The sequence below is a fragment of the Gadus morhua genome, chromosome 7, assembly GCF_902167405.1.
Source record: "Gadus morhua chromosome 7, gadMor3.0, whole genome shotgun sequence".
Classification (NCBI taxonomy): Eukaryota; Metazoa; Chordata; class Actinopteri; order Gadiformes; family Gadidae; genus Gadus; species Gadus morhua.
The window spans coordinates 1,683,264-1,703,100 of NC_044054.1; the positions used below are offsets into that span (position 1 = coordinate 1,683,264).

General features: G+C 43.3%; 1 protein-coding gene across 3 annotated transcripts in view; it reads right to left on the reverse strand.

Moving 5' to 3' along the window:
• Positions 1–221: 221 nt before the first annotated feature.
• The window catches only part of cd99 (CD99 molecule), a 21,157-nt gene continuing 1,541 nt past the window's right edge, over positions 222–19,837 (reverse strand). Inside the window, exons 2-16 of one of the 3 annotated variants that reach the window (XM_030361626.1) lie at positions 18,450–18,485; positions 18,182–18,229; positions 17,149–17,184; positions 16,784–16,798; positions 16,453–16,503; positions 15,075–15,110; positions 14,807–14,854; positions 13,600–13,638; positions 11,756–11,800; positions 10,766–10,804; positions 8,048–8,083; positions 7,578–7,664; positions 5,684–5,707; positions 5,170–5,193; positions 222–2,378 (exon numbers count right to left, since the gene is read on the reverse strand). In XM_030361626.1, the coding sequence (XP_030217486.1) occupies positions 2,245–2,378; positions 5,170–5,193; positions 5,684–5,707; positions 7,578–7,664; positions 8,048–8,083; positions 10,766–10,804; positions 11,756–11,800; positions 13,600–13,638; positions 14,807–14,854; positions 15,075–15,110; positions 16,453–16,503; positions 16,784–16,798; positions 17,149–17,184; positions 18,182–18,229; positions 18,450–18,485 (698 nt within the window). In that variant the 3' untranslated portion in view covers positions 222–2,244. The remainder of the gene's footprint in view (positions 2,379–5,169; positions 5,194–5,683; positions 5,708–7,577; positions 7,665–8,047; positions 8,084–10,765; positions 10,805–11,755; positions 11,801–13,599; positions 13,639–14,806; positions 14,855–15,074; positions 15,111–16,452; positions 16,504–16,783; positions 16,799–17,148; positions 17,185–18,181; positions 18,230–18,449; positions 18,486–19,837) is intronic. The other 2 variants (XM_030361627.1, XM_030361628.1) reach the window with 2 other exon arrangements.

A 19,837-nucleotide genomic window follows, 5' to 3' on the forward strand; every position in this document is an offset into this window, starting at 1 on the left:
ACGGCCTTGTCTAATATCTTTCCACACACACACACACACACACACACACACACACACACACACACACACACACACACACACACACACACACACACACACACACACACACACACACACACACACACACACACACACACACACACACATATGGTTCTTAAAGGGCCTGCGTACAGATTCTCCTTTTATGTTTATAAATGACAACAAACAGTTTTACACCTGACAAGAGAGCATGGGACAGTCTTTATTAGGACGGCAGGGAGTGTAAAAAAACCAACACACAGGTGAAACAGGCTTCCCTAGAGACACAATAGAAAAGAGAAGGCCGCCAATACAAAGTAAACACAAATATATGTTTGCTTATTTAATCTTTTGCAGTAGAAAAAATCTCTTCAAGCAGTATTTAAATACTTAACCATGATAAACCAAACATAAAAAAGCACATTGTTGTCTAAACGCATTTGTTTGGACAATTTGTTTCAGAAATTGAAGCTAGCTTATTGCTATCTTATAGCTTACATAAGCCTCGTAGAACACTAAGATCTTCTGAGACCAATCTGTTAATTATCCCCAGAGTAAACACGAAACATGGGAAAGCAGGATTTACTTACGATGCAGCGAATCGCTGGATTAAACTCCCAGAGGATTTAAGACTTGCCCCCAACTCTGACCACTTTCAAAAACTAGACTGCAGACTTTTATGTGTGCTTTAGCTCTTCTGTTCTTTCTACAATGCATTTTTTAACTTTGCCATTTTTTTCTTTTACGCATCTATTCTATTTTATTATATAATTTTATTGTATGAAAATGTTTCCACGTGAAGCACTTTTGAGTCTGCCTTGTGAATGAAAACTGCTGCATGAATAAAGTTGCCTTGCCTTGGCTAATTGGTCACAAAAGTCAGTTAACCTAAGCTGGAGAATTCCACCAACCACACCCAGACCAGCGGCCACATACCACAACCTGTTTCTCCAAAGGTGTGAACCCGCTGCTAAATCCTGTGTCTCCTCTTGAGAAGAATTTGAACCCGTCGCGCTAGCGACACAAGCCACTAAGCGCTAGCGACACAAGCCACGCTAATTAAAATAACGAATATTCGCCCCGCGGGGAAATAAAATGGCCGCCACGTCCGTGCCAACACGAATGCCGTCTGAGATGCGAGACGAACTGATGACACATACGAGGCAATGGAAACAGGAAGTGGGATGGAAATGTACTTCCTGTTTGGAGGTTAATCCTCAAAGCTGCTTTGAGGACAGAAGGTTTCACTAGATCAGCTGCTACTACCACATAAATAAATTCCTTGTACCGATTCTGTGGAAGAGTTTTTATTGTGGGCACGCCTGCAACGAAATTTACACTACAGCATTAGAACCATCTCATGGGATTAACGTTTTGTCGGCCATTGTCCTTTCAAAAGATCATCAACCAATCTATTTTATTTATTTAAATTTTATACTATTTATTGTGTGAGTGTTTATGTGAGCATTGTTTTAGCACAAGAAAATTCAGTTTTATGGACCTACTACACAATGGAAATTAAAGTCTATTCTATTCTATCCTAACAAAGAACACACAAAGTTTGAGTGACAGGCGGCTTAAAAAAACACGAAACAGAGCGCGTACCGGATGGCATTCACTCATCATATTATGGTCTGTTATCCATGCCAACACACGGATGACTCATATTTCCCTTCGGGCTAAACCGTGCGGGAGGAACGAAACACAATAGGAGCGAGTGTGAACACACACACACACGCACACATAAACACACAACACACCCAATAGTATATCAACCACCCGCCTCAGTCATCTGTTTGACTTTGAGCATTTCTGACGCTAAACACAAACCTTAAAATATAACTTCAAATAGGACTAGCATGAATGGGACCGTTATGCTACGAGGCTAAAGATGGATCCTTACCATGAAGTGCCAATATCCTAGACGGGGGGGGGGGGGGGGGTGGGCGGGGGTGAAGGGGGGGGGGTGGAGGGGGCATTGTCTTCTCCCTCCATGGAGGCGGAGCGATAGGAAACGAGAGGTAGCATCAAGGTACATACACCATGTAGCTAGCCTCATAGCATAATCGATAGCGTTAGCCTCATAGCATCATCGATAGCGTTAGCCCCATAACATCATCTAGCCTGTGTTTATGATTATTTTGGGGCAGGGTGGGGGGTTCGGGTGGAGGTGCTGGACTCCTCCCACCCTGGAGGCGACCAATAGGAAGCGAGAGAGGCCGCGTCTCACGCGAGGCCGCCCAGCAGCTGAAGGGCGCGCTCTAAGAAGGGCACCAGGCTGTGCTTTATGTTGGCTAGCCATATATGGACGCCTTCCGGCATGTTAGCCTCTAGGACCCGCAGCGCTCGGACCCACGGATCTGCAACGACACGAATCACAGCAGAGGGGGGGGTGAGGCCGGCGCCGGAGCTCCTCTAGGACGCAGCCAAACCGAACCCTAACCCTAACTCTAACCCTAAGTCTGAGTAAAGAGTTAGGGCTAACCCTAACCCTAAGACTGAGTAAAGGGTTAGGGCTAACCCTCACTAACGTTTTGGGTGGAGCCGTACCCCACACGGTCGCTCAACGAAATCAACCCCCTTACCCGAGGGTCGAGAAAAGGTCTAACCCTAACTCTGAGTAAAGGGTTAGGGCTAACCCTAACCCTAACTCTGAGTCTGAGTAAAGGGTTAGGGCTAACCCTAACCCTAAGACTGAGTAAAGGGTTAGGGCTAACCCTAACCCTAACTCTAACTCTGAGTCTGAGTAAAGGGTTAGGGCTAACCCTAACCCTAACTTTGAGTAATGGGTTAGGGCTAACTCTAACTCTAACCCTAAGTCTGAGTCAAGGTGCAACGGACGAACCCGACAAAACCGACGACTTCCTCTGAGGCAGAAAATGGAAATACCACAGTAGCCCATCGGGGAGGCTGACAACGGAGAAAGAGAGAGAAAGAGAGAGAAAGAGAGAGAGAGAGAGAGAGAGAGAGAGAGAGAGAGAGACAGAGACAGAGACAGAGACAGAGACAGAGACAGAGAGAGAGAGGGTCAGTGAGTCAGTGAGTGAGTGAGTCAGTGAGTGGGTGAGTGGGTGAGTGGGTGAGAGAGAGAGAGAGAGAGAGAGAGAGAGAGAGAGAGAGAGAGAGAGAGAGAGAGAAATGAGGAAGAAAGAGACCGATGCCTGTCTCTCCTGGAGAAGGCTATCCCTCGGAGGAGTCTTTTAAAGGTCCCATGACATGAAAATCTCACTTTGTGAGGTTTTCTAACATAAATATGAGTTCCCCTAGCCTGCCTATGGTCCCCCAGTGGCTAAAACTTGCGTTTGGTGTAAAACGAGCACTAGCTGTTCTGCTCGCCTTTGAAAAAACGGAGGCTCAAGCGCGCTGATTTAGAATGTCTGTGCTCATGACGTCATGAGGAATCTCGGCTCCTCCCCTTACTCTGCCTGGCCCGCCCAGAGACGTTGGCCCGCCAATGAGACTCGACCGTGCGGGCGCCACATGTGTGTGTGTGAATACACACACTGTAACGCAAGTGTTTCTTGTCGGTTCTTTGACGTGTCTTGTGTTTCCACAACGAGACTGTCGTGGGGGTTATCTGAGCCATGTTTGAGAAGGAATTGGGGGAAAGGAACTTTGGTTTGACTCGCTGAAGTACATGAACTGCGACATGCCGCCGGTTGCCGCGAGGCACCATCGCCCGGCAGCGGGCAGCTGGCAGCAGGCAGCGCGCGGTTCAGTCGACTTCAGGTTGATGTGAAAGTGGAAGAACCAGAGACGTCGCAGAACCCGACAAAGTCGTTTGTGATTCATAATATCGTCTGGAGGCGCACACAATATATTATATGATATAGATATCTATGTATTATATGATATTATTTAGATATAGAGCTCCAGGACTGTAACGCAAGTGTTGTACACTTCCTTGTTATTTGGATAACCGTTCTGCTGTTGGTGTGATGGCGCATAACACGTCGGACTCTCGTCTCTGGTATTTCTACAACGAGACTCGTATTGGGGGTTATCTCAGCCAAGGTTGAGAATGAATTGGGGGGAAAGAACTTTGGCTTCGACTCCCTCAAGTCAAGAACATGAACCACGACAAGGAGGTGTGATGGCGCAGTTCATGTACTTCAGCGAGTCAAACCAAAGTTCCTTTCCCCCAATTCCTTCTCAACCATGGCTCAGATAACCCCCACGACAGTCTCGTTGTGGAAATACAAGACACGTCAAAGAACCGACAAGAAACACTTGCGTTACAGTGTGTGTATTCACATTGATGTGGACGTTGAAGAACCAGGAACGTCGGAGAACCCAACGCGGTCGTTTGAGATTCATAATATCGGCTCACACAGCTTTTGGCCGTGATAATATGTATTATATGATATAGATATCTGTGTAGGCTATATGATAATATTTAGATATAGAGCTCCAGGACTCCCGTGTGTTCTAGAATATTTACAGAACACGGCTAAAGGCTGTGTGCGCCTCGCCATTGCGATACATCCACTGTAAACAGAGCGCATGGTACCGTCCCTGGCTGCAAGCTGCTCAGGGCCACACCCCCACCCTCCTCCTTGACACGCCCACCGAAACAGCGCATTTGGGGGAAGCTCAATGTGCGACTGGCTCGGAGTGGCTGTAACTCTGCACCACGGCTGAATTTCAGGAACGTCTTTGAATACTGTGTTAGTTGCCCACTAATACCTATATTAAAGAATACATAAAATAGCATGTCATGGGACCTTTAAAGAGACGTCCGTGCAGGTGCAGAGACGGCGGGGGGGGGCGAACAAACGGACGAACCCCGACAAAACCAACGACTTCCTCTGAGGCAGGAAATGGAAAAGAAACAGTAGCCCATCGGGGAGGATGACAACGGAGAGAGAGAGTGAGAGAGGGGGGGAGAGAGAGAGAGACGGAGATGAGGAAGAAAGAGAGACCGATGCCTGTCTCTCCCGGTGGGGGAGGGAGGGAGGGGGAGAGAGACAGAGCGAGAGCCAGAGAGAGCGAGAGCGAGAGAGAGAGAGATAGAGAGAGGGGGAGGGAGAGGGAGAGAGAGAATGGGAGGGTTGGCACCGCACCATAAGAACCAAGAGCCATTGAAGCCCGGAGTTGAGCGCTGGGCGTGGCGAAACGAAACCAGTGCTATTCTTTGTTTTGAACTCTTACCTTGGGGCTGATCTGCTCCGCCATCTGTCAACGACAGGAGAGAGAGAGTATCAGTTTCCTCATTCACCCTTCTGGACTTTAAAAATGTTTTAAGCACACAAAGCGGTACTTAGCGTTTAAGAGGGGGGGGGGTAAACAGACTTACAATCAGCTTAGTATTAAAAAGGTTATGAAGCAAACAAGACATTAAAGGGACGTTCTTAATGTACACACTTATTGTGTGTTGTACGTCCTGGCACTTGATGTACACACTTATTGTATGTTGTACGCCCTGACACTTAAAAATAGTACTTAGCTTGGTGTAGAGCCCAATGGGTTAACCTTGTGATTATTAGTGCTTGGCCCATGGTTCTATGAACCTCTTTAGTGTAACCACAGTGATATATATTGCTGTTTCTCTTAATTTTGACAAATGGACTTATTGTAACTCGCTCTGGATAAAAGCGTCTACTAAAGGCCATAAATGTAAAATGCATCTGTGGGAGGGTGGGGGGCTGTTTGCTTTTGTTTTTACCGTTGTTGGGATCCTGTCCTCCAGCTGAAACAAAAAAAGGAAGTAGAATGAGACAGCGAAACAGACAGACAGACAGACAGCCAGACAGCCAGACAGCCAGACAACCAGACAGACAGACAGACAGACAGACAGACAGACAGACAGACAGACAGACAGACAGACAGAGGTGGGCAGTTTTTATAACCCACTGAAATGTATGCTGAACCAGATCTTGTTTCATTGAATAATTTCTGTTTCTGTCTATTAAATATATATTTTTGGGGTATTATTCACTAAATCCACCGTAGACCCTTCTGCAGATTTAACAAAGTAGGGCAAGTAAAAAAATGCAGACCACATCCTCGACGACGCGTCTGTCGCGTGAGTGTGCGTGCGCTTATGACACACGAAACCGCTCATATCATAACAGTAACCACGGCGATGTGTTTCGAAGACAACACAGCGTCACCGGATCAAGGGGGGGGGTTATCTGGGGACACGGTCTGGGTGTAGCCTCGCGGTGGATAGAACGGGGGTTACTTTACACGCAACATATTTTTTTAAGAATTTGAAGGTGCCCGACCCTCCCTCGTGGCTTTTGATTGGCTGAGTCCATGGAGAGGTTAGCCACGTCACCCCCCCCCCCCCCCCCCCACAAACAATTAGAAATCTGAGAGAGAAAGAGAGAGAGAGAGAGAGACAGAGACAGAGAGAGAGACAGAGGGAGAGAGAGAGAGACAGAGACAGAGAGAGAGAGAGAGAGAGAGAGAGAGAGAGAGAGAGAGAGAGAGAGAGAGAGAGAGAGAGAGAGAGAGAGAGAGAGAGAGAGACACACAGAGACAGGGAGAGACAGAGACAGAGAGAGAGAGAGAGAGAGAGAGAGAGAGAGAGAGAGAGAGAGAGAGAGAGAGAGAGAGACAGAGACAGAGACAGAGACAGAGAGAGAGAGAGAGAGAGAGAGAGAGAGAGAGACACAGAGACACAGAGACAGAGAGAGACAGAGACAGAGACACAGAAAGAGAGAGAGAGAGAGAGCTAGATCCGATGCATCTCACCCCCTTTAATACAAGTCGTCCCATCTGAACCTCACCACACATGTGGTTTTGATTATGTTGGCCAGCCTCAGTTTATGCCTTTGTTTATTTCGTTGTCTCGGGATTCATTCCGTTAGAATGTAAGAAAAAGAAGGAGAAAACGCAGCAAGGGAGTAATCACTACCATCTGCCACCAGCGACTAAGATAGCAAAAGGGTCACTGGCAGAAGACATAGACACAGCACTCCTGGTGCAAGAGACTGGACCCTGAACAGTGGTACAGCCACCCAAAGAAGACGTACCACCACCCCATACGTACCACCACCACCCCATCTACGTACCACCACCACCCCATCTACGTACCACCACCACACCATCTACGTACCACCGCCACCCCATCTACGTACCACCGCCACCCCATCTACGTACCACCGCCACCCCATCTACCTACCACCGCCACCCCATATATGTACCGCCACCCCATACGCAAATATTAAGATAAACAAATTTTAGATAAACATCATAAGCACCGGCTGAATCCCAGTACAAAAGCCGAGCTAACACTAGGAGCTAACTAGCCTGGCTCCGCCCGCCTATGTACTTCCCCTCAATTTTCATTTCCCTTCAGTACTACGTCTAGGTTTGCGGTACATTCGCGGGTTTTCTCCGGCCAAATTTGGACCAAATTAAAACAATGACATTGAGGTTGTGCGCTAGTTTTAGCTGTAGTCAAACATTAGCGATTGGTTATGGCAGATCCAGAGTAGCAATGGGTAAATCCAATAGTTTAAAACTCCTACAGACACCCGCCTTAACGTACGAGAGTTTGGTAGGACCAGGCTAGGAGCTAGCAGTACGAGCTAACCATAACAACGTCCTACCTCCTCCTTCAGGTTTCAGCTCTCCTTTGGAATCGTCCCAGAGGTCTGAATCATCAAACCCTCCTCCTCCTCCTCCTCCTCCTCCTCCTGAAGACCGCAAGAGAACCACCACGCGACATGAGTCAGGCTGCCATTGAACTGCAAGGTTATCAGCTGGCTAAGGTTAACACATACACTAACCACTTAACACTTTTGACTGTCTTTTCGGTCGTTCCATTTTGCACTAGCGCTGCTTCTAGCTTGTTCACTTTGAGCGAGATGCTATTGCTAGCGATCATTTTATCGTATTTTTCCCACTGAGGAGGTTAGTTTACAGAACCATTGGTTCTATAGAACCATCATGGTTCTATGATGGTGGTTCTATAGAACCATCATGGTTCAATGATGGTGGTTCTATAGAACCATCATGGTTCTATGATGGTGGTTCTATAGAACGGATGGTTCTCTAGAACTAAGGTTGAGTGACTTACCGGTCTTTGGGGGAACGGCTGGTTTGGGGTCGGGGTCTGTGGGTCAAAGGTCAGAGGAAACAGACCTTAGCATATAGAATGATGACGCATGACTTTATATGTTTTTCAGACCCACTGCAAGAACCAAAAAAGAACCAGAAGACCACTGTAGGAACCAAAGAAGAACCGAAGAACTGAATCTCCAATGACACACAACAAGGCAAGAATTGAACATCAATAACGCACAAAACAAGGCAGGAATTGATCACCAATGACAACAAATGGAGGCAAGAATTGATCACCAAAGACACACAACTGAAGGCAAGAATTGATCACCAAGAAGCGCCACAAACAAACCAAGATTACAAAGCGATCAATCTGTTGATCTATCAGAAAAATCGTTAGCCTCATAACATAATTGCCTGGGTCATATTTTAGTCCAATAGATGACTTAGGCAGATAGTGATTATGGAATGCAAGAAGCACTCTGAATGGCTTAGGATGTAACCAATAAGGCGGAGTGAATCAGCAGCGTCAGGAGAGCAGTTAGGTTAGGTATCACAATTTGGCCAAATTTTGACTTATGAAATAATTAGAGCTGTCAAGCGATTAAAATATTTAATCGTGATTAATCGCATTAATGTCATAGTCAACTCTAATTAATCGCAAATTATTTTTCTATGCTAAATATCCCTTGATTTTTTTGGCCCATAATTCTTCTCATTTTAATTCTCTTATTAACATGGTGAAGTGCATCGGCTTGCCTTGTGCAAATGATTTTTTTATTGATAACAACATTGGCATATACACTGATCAAAACAGGACGATACAAAAAAAGAGCCTATAGTGCAATTAAACGACTGCTTTGAACAAATGTCATTTGAACATAGCAGTCAGGCTACTGCTTCTTTGTTTTGAGCCAAAAAAAAAAAAGTTTTTTTTTTTTTTTTTTTATAAAATAATTGCGTTAAAGGGACTCTTACCTTTGTTGCATTTGAGAATTACAGCACATTCAAATCATCCCGCCTTCCTCCAATGCCCCACCCCCTAAGCGTTATTTTTTAGAGTACAAAACTAAGCGTTATTTTTTAACGAGTACTGTAACGACCTCGCCGGTGACATAATGATGTCGAGTCATTAGTAGTTGAAGGTAGTTTTAATGAACCAAAACCAGGTCACTGAAACCCGTAACATTGTAACCAACGGCAGAAAACCGACACAAAACAAACCCCGGTTACCCCGGCAACCCCCAACACGGTCTCACTCGCGTGCAGGCCCCCACCCTCCTGTTCTTCCAAGGCCCTCCCCTAGCTGACCTAATGATTCGCCCCCACGCTGATTGACAAGAAGAACATTACAATAAATGCACATAGAACAACTGGCATAACGGACAACGAAATATAATGTAACACATAACACATAAACTATTTAACTGTCCCAGGGTCGCTACAGTACAAAAGTTCTAGACTCCCATGGGTTATGTTTAGACTCCCATGGGTTATGTTTAGACTCCCAGGGGTCATAATATAGAAACGTGTATGAGCATTACAAACAGAGTAGCGGGACAACGTAGCGTCTGAGGCCGAAATGGGTCCCCTAATCTGACTGAATAGTGTGGTTGTTTGCCAACGGTCTGGAGGTCTTCCTGGAGCTCCAGATTAGCGGGACAACGTCGCGTCTGAGCCCGAAATGGGTCCCGTAATCGGACTGAGTGTGGCGGTTGGTTGCCAACGGTCTGGAGGTCTTCCTGGAGCTCCAGAGTAGCGGGACAACGTCGCGTCTGAGTCCGAAATGGGTACCGTAATCGGACTGAGTGTGGCGGTTGGTTGCCAACGGTCTTGAGGTCTTCCTGGAGCTCCAGAGTAGCGGGACAACGTCGCGTCTGAGTCCGAAACGGGTCCCCTAATCGGACTGAGTGGTGCGGTTGGTTGCCAACGGTCTGGAGGTCCTGAGAATCATCCAGGGGAGCGGGACCACTTGGCTTCTGAGGCCGAATCGGGTCCCCTTGTCGGACTGAATGGTGCAGTTGGTGGCCAACAGTCTGGAGGTCTTCCTGAGGCTCCAGAGGAGGGTAACTCTGTGAGTCTGAGTCCGAGATGAGTCCCCTAATCAGACTGAATGGTGCAGTTTCAGTACGCCGTGGACCACTTTGGTCTGCCATCGTCAGTCGCTACGGTCGCTACTCGCTACTGTCTGCCGTGGAATCAAAACAAACCCTCTAGTTGAGGACGCGCCTTGATGACGCGGGCCCGAATGCGCCACAAGAAGCAGACGGAAAACCTTATATATCCATGCAGCAAACAGACAGGTCTGTCGGCCAATAAGGTCATTCGGTCCGAAGAATTTTATTGGTTGAAGTTTTCACTAAATATTATGAGAGTAAAATAATTGTTTGTTTTTACTCCTGGTGGGTCTGTCTTGCATATTAGAGTGTTATTACCTTATTAATACCAATTTAACCTTATCCAAAAAAAGTGTAAAAATGCAACAAAGGTAAGAGTCCCTTTAATCGCGCGATAAAAAATTTAACGCCGTTAAATTTGGTTTGCGTTAACGCCGTTAATAACGCGTTTAACTGACAGCTCTAGAAATAATGCTATGAGGCTAACGATATGCATTACGCTATGAATTTAACAGAAAGCAGAAAATAAAAATAATTAACGCAGCCACATACAAACACCAGCCAGACATGATAGGGTCCCGCAAGAGTTCTATCCTAGAAGAGCTCAGCTTCTTTACCTGGGCCGAGAGCATCGCCAAGATCAAACCCACCGTCCCCTGGAGACAGACAACATTGAGGAGAACCTGTTAATTCATTCATTCATATAATATACTTTTACTTTGTACACAACAAACAAAGTTGTGTTCCACCCAGCCTCACTGTAACTTGTGGTGAAGAAGAGTTTATTCTGTTTCTCATGTGCTCTTTGTAGTTTTATCATTTTCTTCTTGCGGTTTTTGCGCATGAGAGTCTGCTATTTATGGACTGTACCAACTGGTACACCATGGATCTACTGGACCATACCAACTGGTACCCCATGGATCTACTGGACCGTACCAACAGGTACACCATGGATGTACTGGACCGTACCAACTGGTACCCCATGGATCTACTGGACCGTACCAACTGGTACACCATGGATCTACTGGACCGTACCAACTGGTACACCATGGATCTACTGGACTGTACCAACGGAAACACCATGGATCGACTTTTGAGAGAATTATGCGATGATCTGCTGGCTGGTTTGAAAGGGACTGGGTGATGCCTCAGTCGATCAATAAATATAAAATATATATATATATACATATGATAAATCTAATCAAATATATGTATATGAATACAATTAATTCATACTGGTATGAAACATATATATATATATTGTTTATATGTAAATAGATGAAGAATAAAATAAAATAAAAATAAAAATAAACGTGCATATAGATATACCATTGAGGTAACTTGATTCTAATGAAATTGTCTTAAAAACAAAACCCTAAATTGCTAACTCACATTAGATTATTGATTACTGTAGATAATGTCATCTGGTCAGCACAGCTCTGTTATCGATGGTCAAAACACTACCACTAAAAATAACTTTACGCGCATGTTTTACGTTGTTGATAAATAATCACATATCTTAAACACAAGCTTTGTTTGATAACAACCACCACTTGAAGTAGGTTTACATATACCTTTAACACATAACAGTTTGTTTGCTAGCTTACCACCACCACCTGAAGTTGGTTTCTTGGGTTTTTCGGGCTCTGGATCTGAATGGATCATAAAAGGCCAGGAAATTAAGTGTCAGCATCGTTTAATTCAAGGCAAACTATAAATATGCCACTGGAATTGTACACATCCAGTGTCTTATTTGTAGAATATATCAGTTAAAGGATGTGATTGTATGTAGCATTATTGATACCAATATTGATTAGCATTGCCTACAGATATACAGATATGTCCAGGGCCCCGTGGCCAGAAAGCATTGTTAGCCTACGTTAGCCATGTACGTCTTGAAGTGCGTCGCATGTGCATCGTAGTTTTCACACCGTTTCCCGGAAGCATCGTTGGTAACGAACGTCGTTAAACCGCCCGTAGCTAACGAGGACTCCAGGGGTACTCGTAGGGTGCTAAGAGCATCGTTAGCCTACTATAGCCTCAGTGGCGTCACCAGTCCGTGTATTGGATGCGTTTTATTAAATCACATCCAATACCACGGAATGCCCAGCTGGCGCAGTTTCGCAATATCCCCAAAACAGTGGTTACCGCCGATATATTAATCATAGACTACTGTTAGATTTAAACAGCAAAGACAAAGACATGTTAGAAGTCAACAACAACAATTTAAAATTCCAAAAATACACGGGCCGCCGAAATGAACCGATCAAACACCACGTCATAAGGCATATAATAAAATCTAATGATTCCATTGCTCTTGTGTGGGATGTCGCTTTCGAGCTGCAATTGCTGTCTACCCTCTGATTTCAATTCAATTGTTTGCCTTAAAGCACTGTAGGCGCTTCGGTGAGGCTGTGATGAAGGTCATTATTTATCGGACCGCGTCTAATGGACAGTTACAAACATCCCTGACGGTGCACAATCACCAAGTTGAGAGCGTGTTTTCTGCAGTGAACGTAGACAGCTGCGGGAAACTGTGCTGCGATGCTTGCCTGAACGGCGCACGCTTTTCCGCTAACATTACCAGCACCATCATTGGCGTTTTTACACTTCCAAATATGCCGTCGTATGCACGCCTTTTTCGCGGCACGGTCCGCGAGTTTACACTGCCCGAGGGAAATTGCCTGCTTGAGCTAGCACCTCAATTTACCCTCCCGGACCCTACACACATTTATTTGGTTTCATTTTGAATCTGATGTAAATGCGATGGCTCCGCGGTTCCAGGGGGGGCTTGGGTAGAGGTGTTGCTGCGGTACAGAGACAACGCAGCGATATCATCATGGGCAGTTCTAACTCGAGAGAAAGTGAAATCCGCGAGCTGCTGATCATGTGAGAGAAGGTGATGCAGTCGCATTAAACAAAGACGTTGAAAGATGGTGCGATCTACGAGAGAGACCAGAGGAAATGTTCTTACGAGGCTTTTGTCGGGATAAAACACGAATGCAAAATAAAGAATATGTTGGTGTTTTTGCACTTGTAAATAGTTAATCATAATTTTCATTCATAATTCTTCATGAATGAAGACACGGGTGTCTTCATTCATGAAAAAAACAAAACATTCGAGAGTGTGCAAATTATTCTAAAGAGGTCTAGACTCCGTGCGCAGCCCCGCCTTCCCCAGTGAACCAAGAAACCCTGTGCCGTGACGAACCGGGGATTTGACCCCCTCAGTTTTAAACAGGAAACTTGAGATAAGAAGATGAAATCGCCGGGCTTGGCAGTGTAAAAATGTATATAGCCTACCTATGCTATAAGGCTAACGATATCCATTACGCTATGAATTTAACTGAAAGCAGCAAAGAAAAATAATTAACACCGCCACATGCAAACACCAGCCAGACATGATAGGGTCCCGCAAGTGTTCTATCCTAGAAGAGCTCAGCTTCTTTACCTGGGCCGAGAGCATCGCCAAGATCAAATCCACTGTCCCCTGGAGACAGACAACATTGAGGAGAACCTGTTAATTCATTCATTCATATAATATACTTTTACTTTGTACACAACAAACAAAGTTGTGTATATCAGTTTTAACGGTATAACAGTTTGTTTCCTAACGTACCACTGCCTGAAGTAGGTTTATATCTATACCTTTAAAACATCATAACAGTTTGTTTGCTAATGTACCACTGCCTGAAGTAGGTTTATATCTATACCTTTAAAACATCATAACAGTTTGTTTGCTAACGTACCGCCGCCTGAAATAGGTTTATATCTATACCTTTAAAACATCATAACAGTTTGTTTCCTAACGTACCACTGCCTGAAGTAGGTTTATATCTATACCTTTAAAACATCATAAAAGTTTGTTTGCTAACGTACCACTGCCTGAAATAGGTTTATATCTATACCTTTAAAACATCATAACAGTTTGTTTGCTAACGTACCACTGCCTGAAGTAGGTTCATATCTATACCTTTAAAACATCATAACAGTTTGTTGGGTAACGTACCGCCGCCTGAAGTAGGTTTATATCTATACCTTTAAAACATCATAACAGTTTGTTTGCTAACGTACCGCCGCCTGAAGTAGGTTTATATCTATACCTTTAAAACATCATAACAGTTTGTTTGCTAACGTACCACTGCCTGAAGTAGGTTTATATCTATACCTTTAAAACATCATAACAGTTTGTTGGGTAACGTACCGCCGCCTGAAGTAGGTTTATATCTATACCTTTAAAACATCATAACAGTTTGTTGGGTAACGTACCGCCGCCTGAAGTAGGTTTATATCTATACCTTTAGAACATCATAACAGTTTGTTGGGTAACGTACCGCCGCCTGAAGTAGGTTATATCTATACCTTTAAAACATCATAACAGTTTGATTGCTAACGTACCGCCGCCTGAAATAGGTTTATATCTATACCTTTAAAACATCATAACAGTTTGTTTGCTAACGTACCGCCGCCTGAAATAGGTTTATATCTATACCTTTAAAACATCATAACAGTTTGTTTGCTAACGTACCACTGCCTGAAGTAGGTTTATATCTATACCTTTAAAACATCATAACAGTTTGTTGGGTAACGTACCACTGCCTGAAATAGGTTTATATCTATACCTTTAAAACATCATAACAGTTTGTTTGCTAACGTACCGCCGCCTGAAATAGGTTTCTTTGGCTTCTCAGTCTCAGGCTCTGGGTCTGAAAGAATCATAAAAAGATGAAGAATCAGCATCTATGATATAATAATAAAACAATACAATGTAACTATGATGGGACAACATCCACTGGTATCGTCAACCACTAGTGCCAGGTCCAGGTCATTTCAGTCTATGAGCCTTGCTACACAACGCTTTGCTACAGCTAGAGATAGCATTTGTTTGTCTGTTCTGTAATTTCAGGGTTCATTGTTTTTTCTTACCGAGTCCGAAGGCATCCATAAGATCGAGTTCACCATCTGTAAGAAGCAATGGTTTGTTGTGATTTCATCCCTTCTCAAAACAGACGACTATTACTCATATATGTTAATGATGATAACTAAAATGACAGCAAACTCTAACACTAATTGTACATTATCTAATTATGGCTATTCCACGTTATCCATACAGGTTCAGATTCAGATTCAAAGGTTTTTAATTTGTATTGATCACATACTTAGACAGGATGTGCAGTGAAATGTAAACTAAAATACAATACAAGTTTTAACACAAATTATGAATATTATAAATAAAAATAAAATAAAAATGGATTAATAGGGAGATTTAAAAATTGTATTGCGCAACATGGCCAGAAGGCAGAAGAAGGTGACCTTGTCTAAACTAAGGATGGGCCGCATGCCAGAAGTAAGAGGCAGCAGTTTAAAGGACTGGCTGTGTGCCAGAGGATTTCCTTTTTGTTTTGGACCCGTCGGCAGGCCGGTTCTGGCCCGCAGGCCGTATGTTTGACAGCCCTGATCTGAAGGAAGCTGCGTTAAAACATGATAGGCTTCCGGTCAGAAAGGAGCAGGTAAGGGTTAGACACTAGACAGTGAACTCAGATACAGGTCATTAAATCCAACCTATAAGTACATACAAATAGGGATCGAACCCTGTGCCTTTGGGTGGCGAGTTGAATGCCTATGCCTCTATGATCCCCCCAAAACCATCTTGAACTCCTCCTTAATAATTATGCTGTAGGTCAGATTTAAGAGCTAGCATTTTAGTGTCCTTTCTTAGAAATGCCAGACATCCGAGGAATGCTCTGTGGTAAGAGTTTACTGCACTTTTAATTAAGTCTGTGTGAGGCGGTTTAGATTTTAAACTGCTCCCGGCTCATTTCTAACCGGCTACCTTGCCTCTCAATCACAGGTGTGCGAAAGGTCACACTTATTGGTGGAGAAATGTAGGGGGATGATTCTGAGTTTTTTCGTTTCCGAATGTGGCACCCTTCTGCTCTTTTATACTCAGCTAAAGGGCTTCAGTGACGGCCGAGCTGAGCAGTGTTAAGCAGCAGGATAAAGGATAGCTAGGGTAAGATGCTACACAATGCAAAGTACTATTTTTAAGTGCCAGGACGTACAACATACATTAAGTGCATACATTAAGAGCCAGAGAGAACAGTATTGTTAATTATTATCTATAGTCTGAATCTTAATAAGTTATCTGTAGTTAGATAGATACATAGATAGTTATATAAAAAATAAGGGGTCTCCGTGTACGAGTGTCTTGCGAACAACATGTGTTCTGGAAGATTTCGTTGCACTTTGCAGCAAGCTTTTAACCGAAGACAGTGTTCTCTCCTGGAGTGAAGGCCGTACAAACCGTTGGATTTGGGCTTGGCTTTCTCTGGGACCTTGGGAGGGTTTGTTGGGTCTGAAAAGCAAGAGATGAGCATTTAGCTACGTCATAAAATGACATGAAATTATGTAAGAATCGTGTTCTGTGTGTGTGTGTGTGTGTGTGTGTGTGTGTGTGTGTGTGTGTGTGTGTGTCTGTGTGTGTGTGTGTGTGTGTGTGTGTTAGTGTGTGTGCGTGTGTGTCTCTGTGTGTGTGTGTGTGTGTGTGTGTGTGTGTGTGTGTGTGTGTGTGTATTAGTGTGTGTGTGTGTGTGTATTAGTGTGTGTGTGTGTGCGTGCGTGTGCATGAACCTCACCTGGATCCAGAGCATCTAAGAGGTTGAAATGTACGCACAGTGCGTTCAGGATTAGGATTGATATAGCGTATGTCGGCCTAGGCCTAATCAATTGTGTTTTAATATCTTTAACATTCATGTTATTCCAGTCTATTCTTTTCGTAGGCTACTCTGCTGTTGGCCTTGATGGGAAGATATTTTAACCCTTTTTAACCCAATTTTCCTGCAACATTCCTGCGTCTCCCCCTCCTGCAGAGCCCATTTCAGCACCGTGTCAGTGGACAGTTACCATCCTACAACGTCGTGAGTGCAGTGAACGCGCGTTCATGTTAAGAGGAGTTTGTCGGTTCGTCTGTTTTGCAATTTTACTGAATAGAAAATCTTACCGAGTCCGAAGGCGTCCATGAGATCAAATTCACCCCCTAGAGAGAAAGGAAGGTTTGATGTGATTTAATCCCGGTCTGATATATAGATAGATTATATTATACGTTCAAAACACTCTTACTAAAATCTACTTAATGAGCATTTTGACCGTTGTTGATAAATAATCAAATATATATCTTTAACTAGGGATGTCCGATATTGGCTTTTTTGCCGATATCCGATTTGCGATATTGTCCAACTCTAAATTTTCGATTCCGATATCAGCCGATACCGATGTCGATATTTGGGTTATTTTTCCTCAAACCTAATTTAGGTAACATTACATATCTCCTGTTGTGGAATTAACACAACATGCTTAATGTTATTGTGATGCCCCACTGGATGCATTCTTGAATGCAACAAGGCTTTCCAAATGTTAACATTGTCTGTGCAAAATAAGATAAAATACTTCAACTTAATTTAAGGGAAAAGTGCCATGTTTATTTTTATTTTTTTAATGGTCTCAGACAACAGTTTGGATTACACTCTCCCTGAGATAATCTTGACAATGCCCACAACAAATAGGGCAAACTTGACTTCACAAATGATAAAACATTGTACCTGAACAACTATGTGCAACATAGCAGTATGTTTCTTTAACTAAAACTCAATAACCTTAATTGAATAAATGCACAAATATGAGTCAATTACAATGTGCACTGTACTGCACAATTTTGAAAACATTTATTTGAGCTATAAAAAAAATAAATAAAAAAAAAATCGGTTTTAAGGCAAAAAAAATCCGATACCGATATTGACAGATATTACATTTTTATGCTAATATCGGGCCGATAATATCGGTGGGCCGATAATATCGGACATCTCTATCTTTAACACATGCTGACAGTTTAGTGGACCAGAGTCACCACTGCCTGAAGTAGGTTTATATCTATACCTTTAAAACATCATAACAGTTTGTTTGCTAACGTACCACTGCCTGAAGTAGGTTTATATCTATACCTTTAAAACATTATAACAGTTTGTTGGGTAACGTACCACCGCCTGAAATAGGTTTCTTTGGCTTCTCAGTCTCAGGCTCTGGGTCTGAAAGAATCATAAAAAGATGAAGAATCAGCATCTATGATATAATAATAAAACAATACAATGTAACTATGATGGGACAACATCCACTGGTATCGTCAACCACTAGTGCCAGGTCCAGGTCATTTCAGTCTATGAGCCTTGCTACACAACGCTTTGCTACAGCTAGAGATAGCATTTGTTTGTCTGTTCTGTAATTTCAGGGTTCATTGTTTTTTCTTACCGAGTCCGAAGGCATCCATAAGATCGAGTTCACCATCTGTAAGAAGCAACGGTTTGTTGTGATTTCATCCCTTCTCAAAACAGACGACTATTACTCATATATGTTAATGAGGATAACCAAAATGACAGCAAACTCTATTTACTAATTGTAAATTGTAAATTATAAACGCTAATTGTAAATTATCTAATTATGGCTATTCCACGTTGTCCATACAGATTCAGATTCAGATTCAAAGGTTTTTATTGATCACATACTTAGACAGGATGTGCAGTGAAATGTAAACTAAAATATAATACAAGTTTTGACAGAAATTATGAATATTATAAATAAATATAAAATAAAAATGGATAAATAGGGAGATTTAAAAATTGTATTGCGCAACATGGCCAGAAGGCAGAAGAAGGTGACCTTGTCTAAACTAAGGATGGGCCGCATGCCAGAAGAAAGAGGCAGCAGTTTAAAGGACTGGCTGTGTGCCAGAGGATTTCCTTTTTGTTTTGGACCCGTCGGCAGGCCGGTTCTGGCCCGCAGGCCGTATGTTTGACAGCCCTGATCTGAAGGGAGCTGCGTTAAAACATGATAGGCTACCGGTCAGAAAGGAGCTCTCTCTCTCTATTTTGTTTGTTTCATCCGATTTTCTTCCACCCAAAAAACAGGATTTCTGCAAAAAATCCCAATCTGCAATACATTCCCTCGAAAAACCGATGAATTTCGCAAATGATCTTATCGCGTGCTGCTACGCCTCTAAAATCAAAGGATTATTTCACACTGCGATGTTCACAAACTCATTCCCTACTCATAAAGCTGGATTATAGGTCACAAAACAGGTAACTATTTTGGTTCCGTGGGTAACGATGCTAGTTACCCACTATGCTCGCCGTAGCGTGATAGCTACCATGGGCGGCGGCTTTTCTTCGCCCACTGAGTCATGCTATAGGGAGCTTACACTGGAATGAGTCACCGCTGAAGCTCTTCACCGCAACCAACCCACACCCAGCCTCCCGAGGTGTTCGCCAGAGAAAAGGACTGAAGAAAACGTGCATTGTTTTGAGATGAAAGGCGAGCTCGGTCTGAATTCTGAACGTTCATTTTTTACAGTTTAATTTCACACCTTACATTAAGGGTAGATTAATGAACTATTAGTTAAGGTTAGTTAACAGTAATAAGCCACGCTATATTGTGTCAGGGTTGAACCCAACCCTAACCTTGTTTACTAATGTAGGCCTTGTGAACATGAACACATTTAGCAGATGAGTTCTTCACCTTTAGCCAAGTTTTAATTAGTCAATTAATGCTTATTACTGAATCAACTAACGTTAATGAATGATTTATTCATGCAAAATTGTTGTAAAGTGCTCACAACGTAATAATAATAATAATTATTAACA